The sequence below is a fragment of the Bactrocera dorsalis genome, chromosome 3 (genome assembly GCF_023373825.1).
Source record: "Bactrocera dorsalis isolate Fly_Bdor chromosome 3, ASM2337382v1, whole genome shotgun sequence".
NCBI classification, from domain to species: Eukaryota; Metazoa; Arthropoda; class Insecta; order Diptera; family Tephritidae; genus Bactrocera; species Bactrocera dorsalis.
The window spans coordinates 10,115,563-10,132,519 of NC_064305.1; the positions used below are offsets into that span (position 1 = coordinate 10,115,563).

The 16,957-nt window shown below is 33.7% G+C and overlaps 1 protein-coding gene across 1 annotated transcript; it reads left to right on the plus strand.

Annotated features, from left to right (window-relative positions):
- The first annotated feature begins 9 nt into the window (after positions 1–9).
- Positions 10–15,635, plus strand: LOC105222599 (uncharacterized). Its single transcript, XM_049451522.1, has 8 exons — positions 10–196; positions 6,014–6,489; positions 6,565–7,356; positions 7,414–7,712; positions 8,259–8,344; positions 13,695–14,248; positions 14,334–15,125; positions 15,218–15,635. Exons 1-8 carry the CDS (start codon positions 25–27, stop codon positions 15,527–15,529), a joined length of 3,483 nt encoding a protein of 1,160 aa, XP_049307479.1. The 5' UTR covers positions 10–24; the 3' UTR covers positions 15,530–15,635.
- Positions 15,636–16,957: the final 1,322 nt, after the last annotated feature.

Sequence of the window (16,957 nt, forward strand, 5' to 3'; positions counted from 1 at the left end):
TGCCTTCGTAGTGATGGCTGTGAGATGCGCTCACAGTGTGAATATCCGTCATCTGAACTTGCCTACCGTCCAAGTGGGTATTTTTCTATTTGGCGGACTTTGCGGCGTGCTCCGCAGGAAGAGGAAGAAGTAATTGAGCATAACCAGAGATGTGGCGTCATATATCTGCATTTCGTGCTTACGTGGGTGTCCAAAGGTAAAATTTAAATATATAAACTTAAACTCGAATAGTTTTTCAAAACTCGAAACACATTAAACAAATATATTCTCTGACGAAAGCCATCCTTTTTGGTAAATTCCTAAGGACTGTTATTACAATTTTAGAACTATCTCCCGCCATATAGTAAGGTTATGCGAAATGTCAAGACCTATTGAGAACTTCATTCAGTGCATGTATGTACGAGTATATGCCTTACTTTGTAGTTTAATCTATCTAGTATTGCAAATGAACAAAACTGGTCTAAGCGGACTGGTTCATTGTTCCACCAGACGAACCTATTCTAATCTCAGACGTAGCAGTCGGTGTTCACAAAAATTGCATTTAACAAGAACATGAAGTCAAGTGATCTAAATGAAATTGTAGAAATTCTCATATAGCTGGTTCATTTGTTGTACTTTAAGAAGTTAGATCATGGAGAGAGCTTTTAGTGAAAGTGTTCGCTGCGTAATGTCGCCAAGACGTTTTGCCATTATCGCTGAAATAGAGAAGAGAGAGCCGGCTAGACGATAACTTTTATCAAGCACATACACGCTTTTGCTTACATATTTAATTAACACCAAGCCGGCAGTGAAACCGCTTATTAACAGTATTATTTCAAATTCTATTGCATCACAGTGCATATTTATAGAATGCAAATAACTGATTGTTTAAGAAACAACCATACACTCACGAGTATAATTCGACGTTCGGTAAAATTAGGCGCTCACTTTATTTATAAATAATATATGTAAATATATAGCGGTTTATTTAACTATGTTTGTATAAATGCGTATGTTTATACATAAAAGATAAATAATTGCAATTTGACTTATAATTTCGGAATGACCAAGTTTTTGATAACGTACGAGTAATTCTTCATATATACATATGTCTGCTACATGCATAAACACACATAGAAACATGCTGAAGTACTTTTAACAAACTCTTAAGAGTTCTGCAACATGCAGTTAGAAAATAAAAGCTCCAGCTTGTAGGACTAGCATACTCAGTGTTATTTTGGAAGCGCGTTGCAGAAGTTCGGCAGAAATTAAAACTTCTTGTATAAATAATATTTTTCTTAAGGTATACTATGTGAGTTACAAAAATTTTATTATTTGTTTTTTATATAAATTTTTTTTTTTTATAATATATTGTATACAAAATTTTTTCGCGTGCTATGCGGCTTTATTGAATTCCGAATTAGAAAGAAAAGTTACAATTAATTATGAGATTGTGAGTTATTATTATGGGTTGAGATTCGCTAACCTCTTGCGCTGCCCACAGTTTTGTACTGCACGTGTCGCAGCTTCAGCGATTTGTTTGTCATATTTTAGTGTCATATTGTATTACTTTGTATCGTGTGATCATATCGTAACTTATGTGGGTACTCTCATGTGAACGCATACATTTTACCAATTTTTAGGAAATTTTTTTTATGCGACAACAAAATTCAATCATTTTAAATGTTTAATATATTTTTTCTTGTATTTTGAAATGTACAAAATTTTTTTTTTTTTTGTTTTTTACTTTTTTAATATTTTTTTTTTTTTTAATCAAAGTAGTCTCCAACAAAAAAAGTAGTTCACTGGTCATGCTGATAGCGGCTGTTCATGTTGTCTGAAATAAAAAACTCGAATGGATTATTATTCAGTAAATCTGCGGCTATTGTCCTTGCGAAATATAATCGATTTCATTTAAAAAAAATGTCGAACTTCAAAAAAAAGTTACGAAAATCTTGTTTTTTCGTTAAAAATCGTTTAAAAAAAAATATGAAAATATTTTCGAAAATAAACAATTCTGTTAGGCACGATAACTATAAATGAGATGAAGAACATACATATGTAAAAAACATATGTTTTAAAACAATCGGTTGAATACTTTTTTTTAGGACCATGACAGTTTCAGAAAATAATGATTCGCGAAAAAAGCGTTTAAAGTTTCAAGAGAGGTAGACAGTCGCTTACGACACGTCGGCGACTAAGAGCTGTAACTTGTCAAATACTATGAATTTCGGTCTGAAATTTTCACAGCATGTTTTCAATAGGTTTTACTGTCAAAATATAAAACAAAAAAGAATCGATTTTTCGAAGTGATTACATGAGAATACCCCCTTATAACTATCAACCAAGACCATGATTAAGCTTAATTCTTAAAAATAAAATTTAAAGTGTTAAAAATAAAATTAATTAAGAAATTAAAAAAAAAAATAATCTAAAATAAAGTGGACACTTTTTTTAATTATATAATAATTTTATCGAAGTATTTAAAGTTGATGTGTTACATAAAATATATATTTTTTGCGTTTTATTTAAACATTTGCAACAAAAAAATAAACAATTTAATTTATTTTGTTTAAAAAGTTAGAAGAACAATAAATTTTTATGTCTTACGGAAAATGTTGGTGTAAAATTTATTAATATATAAAGTGCATTTTTTTGAAATAATAGAAGGAATGTCGATTTCTGTGAAAAAATAACAAAAAAAAGTATTTCAATATGCTTAAAAATCGTATAGATCTCAAGCTTAAATCCTTTAAAGCAAAAAAAAAAATTAAAAAACAAAAGAAAGATAAAAAAAAAACAAAAAGAAATATAAAAAAATATTTTTTAGCAAAATTATTATGGCAAAGACCATAAAATAAATTTGAAACTACTTGAAAATTTACAAAACAAAATAAGTTCTATGCTTTTTAAATATTTTTTTAGTGAAAACAGATAAAAAAAAATTATTATAATGTTTTGCCGAAAAATTAAAAAAAAAAATTAATAAGTTCTATGCTTTTAGCATATTTTTAGTTATAACAAATATAATGCTTTTTTATTATTATATCATATTTATTTTCACTAAAAAATCTTAAAAGCTCAAAATTTTTTTTTTTTAATTTTTTGGTTAAACATAAAAAATAATAATTTAAAGCGCTTCATAAAACAATTTGAGCTTACAAGTTCGTTTAATATACTTTGAATAAATTACTGAAATAAAAAAATTATAAAATAAAATAAAAATTTAGAAGAAAATAGTTTTTTGTTTTAAATTATAAAATTTAGTATCTGAAAATTTATTGAAACTTTTGGTTAAAATATATAAAACTATAAAAAAAAATGTAATACTATTTGAAAATTTAGAAAAAGATAAGTTTTATACTTTACAAATATAATTTAGTGCAAACAAAAATAAAAAAATATAGCAGTATTTTTAATTTATAGCGCAACGTTTGAAAAAAATTTATATATTTATTTTCCGTTAAACATAAAAAATTAATTAATAATTTGAGCTTATAAGTTCAATTATTATGCTTTGAATAAATTATTTAAAAAAAAAATAAATTAAATAAAAAAAATAAAAATTAAAATAAAATTAAATTAAAGTATTGAAAAATAAATATTTTTTTATTTTAAATTATATATATTAGTGTAAGAAAATTTATTGCAACTGCTGCTGAAAATAAAAAATACTTCGAAATTTATTCGCTTCAAAAAAAAAACTTTTTCTGATACAAGAAAAATTAAAAAAAAAAAACCTGAAAAATTTAGCATTTCGAAACGCAAAATCAATAGAAACTCAAAAATAAAAAAAAACTCAAAACAAATTTTAAAAATATTTTTAGTGATAACATATAATTTAAATTGTTCGAAAATTTCCAAAAAAATAAATTATCAACTATTCAATGCGGTTGCGAAAATAATTTGCGCTTATACGTTAATTTATTTGATTAATAATAGCTTTTTTGCTTTTCAAAAAATTTTCAAATAAAATTTTAAAATTAAAAAAACATTAAAAAATTTAAAATATTATACAAAGCAATATTTACAAATTAAAAAACTTTTTTTTTTGTAAAAATAAATTTAAAAATAAAAACGCCCTGGAACTCTTAACAAATTTTGATGCTTTCAAGTGTCCAGCTTATGAGCACATTATTGCAAATATTGTTTTAAGGGCGTCAATTGTTTTTTCTTTGCACTGCTTGGCGTCAAGTGTAGCCCGGTCCTGGTTATGCTTTCACTGTCTTCAACATGCAAGAGCACGCGTCGGTCTTGAAACCTGTTGTTAGTCGCCGCATTCTTTCGCACAATTTTCAAATCATACTCCTGTCTGCCAACTTATCCAGCTCTTCATACTCAAGCATGCTTATTAGCGGTACTTCTTTCTTTTCGGTACCTATCCCATCCTGCACGTGCAGTGGTCGATTCTAACGTTGCGAGGTAAGCAGTCTGTTTTCCCTCCACTGCGGCAGGGCACTTCTCATCGTACCAGCTGTTCTTTTTCCTTTTTTACAGATAATTGCATATTTAATATTTTGATAGTTAACGACTTGTTAGTACCACAAATTTAGTTTTCCAGTCATTAACAGGGCTTCGTTTTACCGAAAATGTACGAAAAATTAGCAGGAACATTTTACTAAGCAAAAAGCGTTGGAAGAAAGCTATCAGTTTATAGTGACAAGAGAGTACCCGGAAATTGAAAATAAAACGCAAAAAATTTAATTATTCATCAATTTGTATTTATTTTGTCGCCTTTTAAGTTATCCCCACTAGATGTAACACAGTCCTCGAAACACTTTTCATAAGCTCTTTTTGGGATGGAAACATGGAAACCTGTTTACAGTACTCTTTTTGAAAAAAAAAGAAAAACAATCGACTTTATCGGGACGAGTCAAGCAAGAACGCGTTTCATATCTAAAAAACCCACTAAAATCATTCGAACGAATTCGCGAGAGATGTCGAACTCTCTTGCAATCTTTCTAACACTTACCGGACGATTTTCCAGCACCAAACTCTTCCAGTTTATAAATAAAAACAAAGATTTTGTAATAAACGAAAGCAAATCTTACAAAATCATTGATAGTGTTATGAATGGTGAGCACAAAAGTGTCCAAAACCGATATTATAGCTATGGCAACTAAATCACTATTGACTATAAAATTTTAAAGTACAAAGTTCCTGATATAAAAACATAAATACATACGTGTATACATAAATATACATATCTATGTGTATGTATCTTTTGCATGTTTGTTTTGTCTCTACCAAATTAAATATTTGAAGCCGTGTTATCTTGGCTTTTTTTATTTTATAGAATATACTAATACATATATTAGGACAGTAGTCACTGTTGTTTATTGAATGGCTTGCAGAAATCAGTTAATAATTACTAATTAATGAACCGGCACCTAGGCAAACAAAGCATAGTTATCAGCACACTTGAAGAGCTTGCGCTACACCATACTCGTACTAACACACCCTTATAAACATAGCATTATGCGATAATTGCTTATCACTAAGCTGAAACGATTTTAGGGAGATCACTTGCACATTTTAATCAAACATACATGAAGGCTTTTAAATAAGTCTATAAAAAAGTTTATATAAATATTATCGGCGAGCGCCTTAGGCAATTAAATATTTAATGAAAATTATTTATGTATTTTAAACGGTTGCAATCCGGCACAGTCGCATTTATATCGGATATCGCTCTCGAACTGGTGAGCTTTAACATTTTTCACGAACAGCGAAAAGGGTTACCTTAAAGATTTTAGGGTTAACAATGGTACTTATAGGCTTTAGAGGTCGTTCTAGCTGCGGTTCAATCAGTGAAAGCTGCTGGGAAGATACTATAGCCCTCATAAGAATGCTCTTACTAAGCTTATATATAAATTTATTGATTTTAAAATAATAAAGAAAGTACAGCACATACAATTTGGTTCTATAAATAAACGGTAGTGAAATTAATCAAAATACATATTATATATTCCATCAAAATAACTTATAAATAATATTTTTCTTTACTCATCTTACCATCTACGCTCTTCGAAAGCAGTGCGCATAATGCTGTCGATAAATACTGCTTGCCTCTTGGCGGCTCTCTTGGCGCTCGCCTACGTTTGGTGTCGCTACACATATGGCTACTGGAAACGCAATAAGATTCCCTATATGACGCCATTCCCACTGATTGGCAATATGCAAGTTTTGTTTACAATGAGCAATAGTTTCTATCTATATCTAACGGATATTTATAAAGACGCTAGAATGTCAAAAGCTGCGGCAGTCGGCATCTATATACTCAATCGGCCAGCGTTAGTGTTACGTGAACCGGAACTTATAAAATCCGTGCTAGTAAAGGAGTTCCTGAAGTTCGCCAATCGGTCAGCCGGCTGTGATCCACACAATGATCCCTTGGGTTCGAATAATCTATTTTTTGTAAACAATCCACAATGGAAGGATTTGAGAACGAAAATAACGCCGGTTTTCACAACGGGAAAGATCAAACAAATGTATCCACTAATGACTGAGGTTAGTACACGCATCAAGGTACCTAACTTTTGTATTAATATATATTTTTTACTATTTGTATACCTCGTAACGTAGATCGGCATGGAGTTGGAAGACCATTTGAAATCGTATGCGAAGAATGGTGATGCTTTCGTAACTGAAATTAAAGAGGTTTGTGCACTCTTCACCACCGACATGATTGCCACCATCGCTTTTGGTGTGAAAGCCAATAGTCTTGTAAATCCAAACGGCGAATTTCGCACGCAAGGACGAAAACTGTTAACATTTACACTCAGCCGCGCTAAGGACTTCTTCGTAGCCTTTTTCGTTCCCAAGTGGGTCACTACACTGCGTGTTAAAATTTTTACAACCGAGTTCAGTTCCTTTTTACGTGACACCATCGAACATGTTATGGCTTTAAGAGAGCAGAGCAAAGCGACGCGTAACGATCTAATCGATGTGTTGGTGAGCCTTAAAGAAGAGGCAGTTGCGAAGGGCGAATATAATGCGCAGTTGCAGGATATGTTGACAGCACAAGCTGCCGTATTTCTATCAGCTGGTTTTGAGGGGCCTTCTTCGACGATGACATTTACGCTATATGAATTATCCAAACGTCCTGATTTACAAGAACGTCTGCGCAATGAGATCTGTGAGGCTTTCGTAGCTGAACAGGGTAAAATGTCATATGAGACTATCAATAATCTACCATATCTGAGTATGGTAATGGACGAAGTGTTGCGTTTATACCCAGTACTACCCTATCTCGATCGCGAGCATCTGCCGAAAGAGGGGGAAAAGCAATTCGATCTTAAACCGTTTTACGATTACACAATGCCAGTAGGTATGCCTGTTTACATACCAATCTTTGGCATACAACGTGACCCCGAGGTGAGTGAATATAAGATTTAAACAATTTCAAACGCTATCACAATCTCTCATTTCTAGTTTTGGCCCAACCCGAACACCTTCGATCCTGAACGCTTCAACGCTGAAAATAAGAAAACCCATAAGCCTATGTCATACCTTCCCTTCGGTACTGGACCACGTAACTGTATTGGTGGCCGCATCGGTTTGCTGCAGTCGAAAGTCGGTTTGGTGCATATTTTGAAGAATCATTATGTGACCACATGTGAGAAGACACCGTCCGAAATCACTTTCGATCCATTGTCCATATTTTTACATTATAAAGGAGGCATTTACTTGAAATTTATCAATGACAAACGCTATGAACGCAATATTAATTAGTGATGTTCGAAATTCGAACTAATTTCGAAAAATAATCCGTACAGTGAAAATTGGCTTAACATTTTTTTTAATAAAAAATACATATGTTCAAATATCATTATCTATTTATATATTATTATACATGCATACATACATATGTACATAAACATATGCATCACATGTAATGCGCATCAAATAATAGTAAAAATGCATGGGTAAAGACAAGTCATAAAGTTTCAGATCAGATAACATTAAAGACACACACACACACACATGTATTAAATTGCATAGTTAAAAAAACCCCATGTGGTGTGCAATACATACAAACATATACACATACTCATATATTTAATTTTTTAAGTTAGCTTTAACAATTATATATAAGCAAGGCAAATATCAAAATAAAGTTAGAATGAAAAAGTTCTCACTCAAACAAAGACGTTTCATTTCCCCCCACCAGTGGTCAGGAATTGCAAATTCTTTTTTGAGGTCAATACTCGATGATACAAATCAAACAAAGTATTTAAAATAACTTAAAATGGAAATTTGGTACTGAAACCTTAAAGTAATGCGAAAGAATGCCTACATAGTGATGGCTGTGAGATGCGCTCACACTGTGAAGATCCGTCATCTGAACTTGACTACCGTCCAAGTGTGTAGTCTTCTATTGGCGGGCTTTACTATGACCTCTACACTGATCGCGCTCATCTTATTGTGGTATACGAATATAAAAAAGTTATTAAGCATACCCGGAGATAAGATGCCATATATCTTCATTTTGAGGGATCCAAAGGTAAGACTTCTGACTCGAATAGTTTTTCAAAATTCGAAACACATTTAACAGACACTTTCTCTGAAGAAAGGAATCCATTTTGGCAAATTCCTAAGAACTGTTATTAGAATTTTAGAATTTTCTCTCTCCATATAATAAGGTTATGCGAAATATCATGACCTATCGAGAACTTCATTCGATAAATGTATGTACTAGTACACGCCTTACCTTGGAGTTTAACCATACAGCTCCAAGTACCATTCAAGGTCTTAATCTCGTTTTGCATATCGGCAAGAAGTGTGCTGGAAAGTAGGGCAGCATTTGATTCAGGCGACACTCCTCTACTGAGTGCCAAATCACAAAGGCAACGAGGGCAATGAGATAGTGGACTTGATTGCCATAAGTAGTGTACAGCTGCCATCCGAAATTGTGATCAACATTGAAAAACTCATGCACGAACAGGACAGGAGCATGACAAGAAAAATCGGAACGCAATGGATCCTTACTGGTGCTCGTTAGAAGGGATTGTTTGAACGAGATTAAAGTATTCACTGTCCTCAGTCTGGTGGCGGCACACGCCTGCAGAATGAAGCAGACTACAAGAAATGACTAGAGCAAGTCACCAAGGAAACAATGGAGCACTTATTGTTTTTTTTTTTAAGTAGGGGGAAGCATGAAAAGCCGTTAAGCGGAACTTCAATCCGCAACACCCAACCTACTCCAAACTCTGCCACGGAGCCACCTGATTACGTATTACTTTGTGGTTGTGATAACACATTTAAGTCTCTGAACTGATGGACGATTACTCTGCTCTATATGTATCAGTTTTGTCATGACTGTGGCTGCCGCTTCGCTGACAGCTTTCCAGTTCTCAGTGGCCTAGGACATAGATGTCGTCAAGTTTTCCTCTCAAAACCACCAACGAGGGTAGAAACAATGGAGAAATGGTTCATATCGGCTTACTATAGCATATAGCTGCCATACAAACCAAACGATCGGAATCAAGGGCTTGTGTTGAAAACTTTCGCGTTTGAAAAGATATATTCACGAAATTTGGAATGGATTATTTTCTAAGGCAACATTGTAATCTCCGAAGAAATTGTTCAGATCGAATTACTATAGCTCCCTATAAACTGAATACATAGTTACTAAAAGAAATGCATTTGTGAAGGGTATATCAGCTTCGATGAAGCCGAAGTTAACGTTTTTTCTTGTTTTATGATAAAAAGGCAAACCTTACTGAAGAGATATGTCAAAAAGGTGGAGAAAATAATGGCGTCGTTTGCTGCCCCTATCGGCCTACCTATGTAACGTCCCCATTGAAAAACCCGTTATTTGTAAAGGTAAGTGGAAATTTTAAGTTGGCTGACGTCGTCTGTCGGTAACGCTTAACCGCAATGCATTTATCAAGAACATGAAGGTAGGTAATCTAAATTAATTTGCAGAAATTCCCATATAGCTGGATCGTTTGTTGTGCAGGAGTTAGGTTATGGAGAGAGCTATTTGGGGAAAGTATTCGCTGAGTCATGTGAGTGAGACGTTTTGGCATTATCGCTGAGATAGAGAAGAGGAACGGAGCTTGACGACGACTTTTATTAGAGGCACACACACACATACACGCATGTGTTTATGTAATTAACACCAAGCCGGCAGTAAATCCGCTTATTAACAGTTATTATTTAAAAATTTATTGCATTACTGTGCACAATTATAGAATGCAAATAATTGTTATTATTTATTTCTACGTCTAATTTGATTGATAGTTAAAAAACTTTGCAATGTTTTATTCATTACGACTTTAAGTAGCATGCAAGTGGCAAAGCATTTAAATAAGTTGTTTAAGAAACACCCATACACTCACGCCCGCACACGCTTATGCGCGTCTTAGCAGTCATTACCGGCGCATGACTTGACGTTTTCGCAATTGCGCACCGGTAAAATTAGGCGCTCACTCGTGTTTTTGTAACAACACGCTTATACTTGATTATTTATAAATAATATATATAGCGGCTTATTTATGTATGTATATATGTGTGCGTAGATAAAGAATTTGGCAATTCTGAATTATATTTTCGGAATGTCCAAGTTTTTGATAACACAATTATACATATGTATGGCTGATACATATTTACATAAACATACATACACATATAAACATCTTCATGTACATTTAACAATCTTTTAAGAAGTACTTATGTATGTATGTATGTTTTAGATAGAAAATAAAAGATCCAGCTTGTAGGACTAGCATACTTAGTGTTATTTTGGAAGTGCGTTACAGAAGTTCGGCACAAACTAAGACTTCTTTTATAAATAATATTTTTCTTGAGGTATACTATATAAGTTAAGCAACTTATATTCAGTTTAAAAAAGTTGATGTGTTATATAAATTATATAAACTTTTGCAACAAGAAAAGAAACAATTATAATTTATTGTATTTAAAATTTTAGAAAAATAAAAAATTTTTAAATCTTGACAAAAATTAGAACAAAATATTTATATTAAATTATAACAACATTTTTTTTGAAATAATAGAAGGAATGTCGATGTACTATTAAAAATAAAATGAAGAAATTATTTTAACGTGCTTAAAAATGGTATAAATCTCAAACTGAGATATTTTAAAGCAAAAAATAATATAAATAAAAAAAAAAAAATAAAAAAAAAAATAAATAAAAAAACAAAAATAATAATAAAAATACATAAAAATAATAATATTTTTATTTTATCAAAATTATTAGTGCAAAAACCATATAATAAATTGAAAATTATTGAAAAATTAAAAAAAAAAAGAAATTTTAAAACTTTAAAATATTTTTTTTAGTAAAAACAAATAAAAAAACAAGAGAAAATGTTAACTTCGGTTGCATCGAAGCTAAATACCCTTCACAAGTGCATTTCTCTTAGTAACTATGTTCAGTTTGTATGGCAGCTATATGCTATAGTTAGCCGATCTGAACAATTTCTTCGGATATTACATTGTTGCCTTAAAAAATAATCTATACCAAATTTCGTGAATATATCTTGTCAAATATGAAAGTTTTCCATACAAGCACTTGATTCCGATCGTTCGGTTTGTATGGCAGCTATATGTTTTAGTGGTCTGATATCGGCAGTTCCGACAAATGAGCAGCTTCTTGAAGATAAAATGACGTTTGCAAAATTTCAAAACGATATCCTAAAAACTGAGGAACTAGTTCGTATATATACAGACAGACGGACAGAGAGACAAACGGACATGGCTAAATCAACTCAGCTCGTCGTACTGATCATTTATATAAATACTTTATAGGTAAAAAAAACGGTTTGGGATATCAATGAAATTCTTTATTCATGTGAAACTACATTGCAATGTATGGAATTCAATTTCTTTTGTATGGCCATCACGGGCACACTTGCAGACGTACGCACGCTGAACTCAGTTTTCGACAGTTTTCGAGCAAAAGTCGGCCAATACTTCAGCAATTTCACGTTTGATATTCGTACAAAGCTCATCAATCGTCGCGGGCTTGTTGGCATAGACCATAGAGTTGACGTAGTCCCACAGAAAATAGTCCAATTGACTGGGCCATTTCCTGAGATAACACATTCATCAAACGTGGTTTTCAATAAATCGATTATGACATTTGCTTGTGGCGCCATTCTGTTAGAACCACATATTATCCAAGTCCGTATCATCCAATTTGGGTCAAAAATATTCGATTATCATTGAGCGGTAACGATTCCCATTCAGAGTCCTCGAAACACTTTTTATAAGCACTTTTTGTGATGGCCTTCACCCCTACAGCGAATTTTGTTTTATCTCTTCGATCGATTGAAAATGGGTTCTACGAAGAGACAATTTCAATTTGGGGAACAAGAAAAAAACACAAGGAGCCACATCTGGTGAATACGGTGGTTTAACGATGATATTCATTGCGTTTTTCGCATGAAATTTGGTCACATTCGTGTCTCAATGTGATGGTTCATTATCATCGTGTAAAATCCATGAATTGTTCGAATTGTTCATCCACAATTCCGGCCGCTTTCGACGGATGTTCTCACGCAAACGCCTCAGTACGGCCAAATAGAACTCCTTATTGAAAGTCTGTCCCTCCTAACACTTGTTCAAGCACCATTCAATACAGTAAAATTTAAAAATAAAGGCGAAAACCTTTTTTCTGTCCAGTTAATTTAATTTAATAGAGCTTACACTGTATTTTATATTTTTGAATTATTTTTACTATCCTATCTTCTAAGTTGGTTCAAACTGGACACAGTGTGCTAAATTTTACTAAAATCGGTTCAGTAGTTGAGGAGTCCATCGCGGACAAACAACGTGACAAGTACTTTTTATATGTAAATTTTTCATTTTTGTTTTGCCTCTACCAAAATAAATATTTGAAAGCGTGTTATCTTGCCTGTTTTTGTTTTATAGTGTGTATAATAGGACAATAGTAACTGTTGTTTATTGAATGACTTGCAGAAATTAGTTAATAATTACTAATTAAACTAGCGAAACCTAGGCAAACAAAGCATAGTTATCAGCACACTTGAAGAGCTTGCGCTACACCATACTCGTACTAACATACCCTAACGAGCTTTGCATTGGTCGACAACTGCTTATCATGAAGATGAAACGATTTTAGAGAGATGACTTGCACTTTTTAATCAAACTTACATAAAGGCTTATAAATAATAGAAAAGTTTATATAAATATTATCGGCGAGTGCCTTATGCAATAAAATACTTAATGAAGATTATTTATGACCCTAATTTATAAACCTTAATGCTATATAGAAAATCCTAGAGTGAAATGTAGATGGTTTTCTTAACTTACTTTAAGTACTTTTGTTTTAAGTACTTCTGGATACAACAAAAAAATTTGCTTCACTTTTCTATACTCTATCAACTCATATTTCTTACCACCGATATGATATTACATTCTGAAACCAACATCGAAATACTCCTTTGATGAAAGTGAAATGCCTTAGACCCACTGAACCAGCCCAAAAAAATCCAATAAATCCCTCCTTTAGCTTCAAGAACTCTCTAAAGGACTAGTTAAAATGAAATAAGAGCAGGTGGAACTCTATGTCCCTATAATACACATTTGAAGCCTGATACAAATTCTTCAGAATTACTTTGAAAAAAAAAAACTAGCGTGCAAATTGTGTTTCGGCTAATATTTTTAAACGGCTCTTGTTTTTATTTTTTTATATTTTTTGTATAATTTTAAGTGGCTTTCAGGGCCACCACACAAATCGGCAAAACAACTTATAATTAATATTTTTCTTTACTCTTCTTATCATCTACGCTCTTCGAAAGCAGTGCGCATAATGCTGTCGGTAAATACTGCTTGCCTCTTGGCGGCTCTCTTGGGGTTGGTCTATGTTTGGTGTCGCTACACATATGGCTACTGGAAACGCAATAAGATTCCCTATATGACGCCGCTGCCACTAATTGGCAATATGGAAGTTTTGTTTAAAATGAGCAATAGTTTTTATCTGTATCTATCTGACGTCTATAAGGATGCTAAAATGTCAAAGGCTGCAGCAGTCGGCATCTATATACTCAACAAGCCAGCGTTAGTGTTACGTGAACCGGAACTTATAAAATCTGTGCTCATCAAGGAATTCTCAAAATTCGCCAATCGGTCAGCCACCTGTGATCCACATAATGATGCTTTGGGTTGGAATAATCTATTTTTCATACGAAATCCACAATGGAAGGATTTGAGATCGAAAATAACGCCGGTTTTCACAACGGGAAAGATCAAACAAATGTATCCACTAATGACTGAGGTTAGTACACGCATAAAAGTACCTAACTTTTGTATAAATACATATATATGTTTTACTATGTGTATCCCTCGTTTCGCGCCAATAGATCGGCACGGAGTTGGAAGCCCATTTGAATTCGTATGCGAAGACTAACGACGCTTTCGTAACTGAAGTTAAAGAGGTTTGTGCCAGCTTCACCACCGACATGATTGCCACCATCGCTTTTGGTGTAAAAGCCAACAGTCTTGTAAATCCAAACGGCGAATTTCGCACTCAAGGACGAAAATTGTTCACCTTTACACTCCGTCGTGCCATTGACTTCTTCATCGCCTTTTTCGTCCCCAAGTGGGTCTCTACATTCCGTATTAAACTTTTTACAACAGAGTTCAGTTCCTTTTTACGCGGCACCATCGAACATGTTATGACGTCAAGAGAGGAGAGCAAAGCAACGCGTAACGATCTGATCGATGTATTGGTGAGCCTTAAACAAGAGGCAGTTGCGAAAGGCGAGTATAATCCTCAGTTACAGGATATGTTGACAGCACAAGCTGCCGTATTTCTGTCAGCTGGTTTTGAGACGTCATCATCGACGATGACATTTGCTCTATACGAATTATCGAAACGGCCCGATTTACAAGAACGTCTGCGCAATGAGATTTGTGAAGCTCTTGTAGCTGAACGGGGTAAAATGTCATATGAGACTATCAATAATCTACCATATCTGAGTATGGTAGTGGACGAAGTGTTGCGTTTATATCCAGTACTACCTTATCTCGATCGCGAGTATCAGCCGAAAGAGGGTGAAAAGCAATTCGATCTTAAACCGTTTTACGATTACAAAGTGCCAGTAGGTATGCCTGTTTTTGTACCAATCTTCGGCATACAACGTGACCCCGAGGTGAGTTAGTTTAGCTACGATTAACTCAGTAATTACTGAATCAATTGAAGTTTCAAGCAATTTTAATCACCATCACAATATTTTAATTCTAGTTTTGGCCCAACCCGGACACTTTCGATCCAGAACGCTTCAACGCCGAGAATAAGAAGACCCATAAACCTATGTCCTACCTTCCTTTCGGCAATGGACCACGTAACTGTATTGGTTCTCGCATCGGTTTGCTGCAGTCTAAAACCGGTTTGGTGCATATATTGAAGAATCATTATGTCACTACATGTGAGAAGACACCGTCCGAAATCACTTTCGATCCACTGTCCATAGTGCTAAGTTATAAGGATGGAATTTACTTGAACTTTGTCAATGACAAACGCTATGAACGCAATGCCAGGCAGTCAGGCCCGTAGCCAGCTTTTCATTTCGGAGGGGGCTGAAGTAAAAACATATATAAACTTCGAATTTTCTGTTTATTAAAAAAAAAAACAATATAAATTCATATACGTATTACTTAAATTATTTGGTAGTTGTAACTTAAATAAGTAATATTTTTCTTTTCTTCTTGTTTGCCATATCATTAATTACTTCATCTGGATCTATTTTAATATCCCAGTGCACTGCAATAACAGCAAGTGCACTCAGCCGCTCATTGCCCATCACACTGCGTGGTAAAGTTTTTATTCTTTTTAAGGTTGAAGAAGTTCTTTCGAAGGAAGCGGTCCTCACTGGAAGAGTTGGTAAAATTGTAAGCAGGTAGTGAATATTTTTAAAATACGTTGCATCGCAATGTTGCAGTAATTTCAACACTTCTATGGTTGGATCTATTGTTGATAAGCTGGCACACCACAATCGATACTCTGATTTTAATGCTGTCATTGATATTTGCTCCTCGAAGTAAATAGTTAAATTTTTTAATCGGCATTATCAATTGCAGCAAAACCTGGGAGTAGAATTTGAAATGACGAGAGTATATCCTCATTCACTAATAAACGTTCTGTCATGTTTTGAATCAGAGCATCAACGCATGGAATAAATATTGTAACTCTGAAGTGGCTTTCAGGGGTTGTGCAAGGTGGATTAGCACTAGTAGTTTGACGCGAAGTCACTCTAGGCACTACAAGATCTATGTCATAAAGATCTTTAGACATTTGTGATGCTGTTTGGAAAATATCGTTGAAAAAACCATCCGCTGTTTCTCTTATCTGGTGCAGAGTTCTTATTAATTCTTTGGCTCGGTTCATTGCTGATACAAAATCCATAGATTTTTCTTGGAGTTACACAGACAGTGGCAGCGTTAAGCTGAACAATTGCTCACAGACGAATAGACTAAGCAAAAAATCGCTTTTCTCTACCGCTGCTAAGAAGGCTGATGCTTTAGACGAAATGGACCATGTCTTACTCGAAATTATTTCCAAACTTAGTACAATGAATTTGAAAAGCTCCACAAAGCTTATAATGCTTTCATGCCTTTCTATAAACCTTGTTTCACAAAGGCGAACAAGTCGTATTTTTTTGCTTTCTGGTGCGTGCTTCTGTATAACGTCCTGGAAAGTTGTGTTTGCATTTGAAAGGTTTCTAAATAAATTTTCTATTTCATTGACAATACCAAGGCAGTTCCGTATTAAAGGTAATGACATAGTATTAGAAAGCGCAAGGTTCAATCGGTGACTAGCGCAATGAACATATCGTGCTTTTGGATACAGTTGTCTTATCCTGGTTTGCACTCCACTTAAATGCCCTGACATGTTTGCTGCTCCGTCATATCCCTGTCCAACCAACTTCGCCATATCAAGATGGAGATCTGTACAACGCTTAAGTATGACTTTTGATAAGTTTTC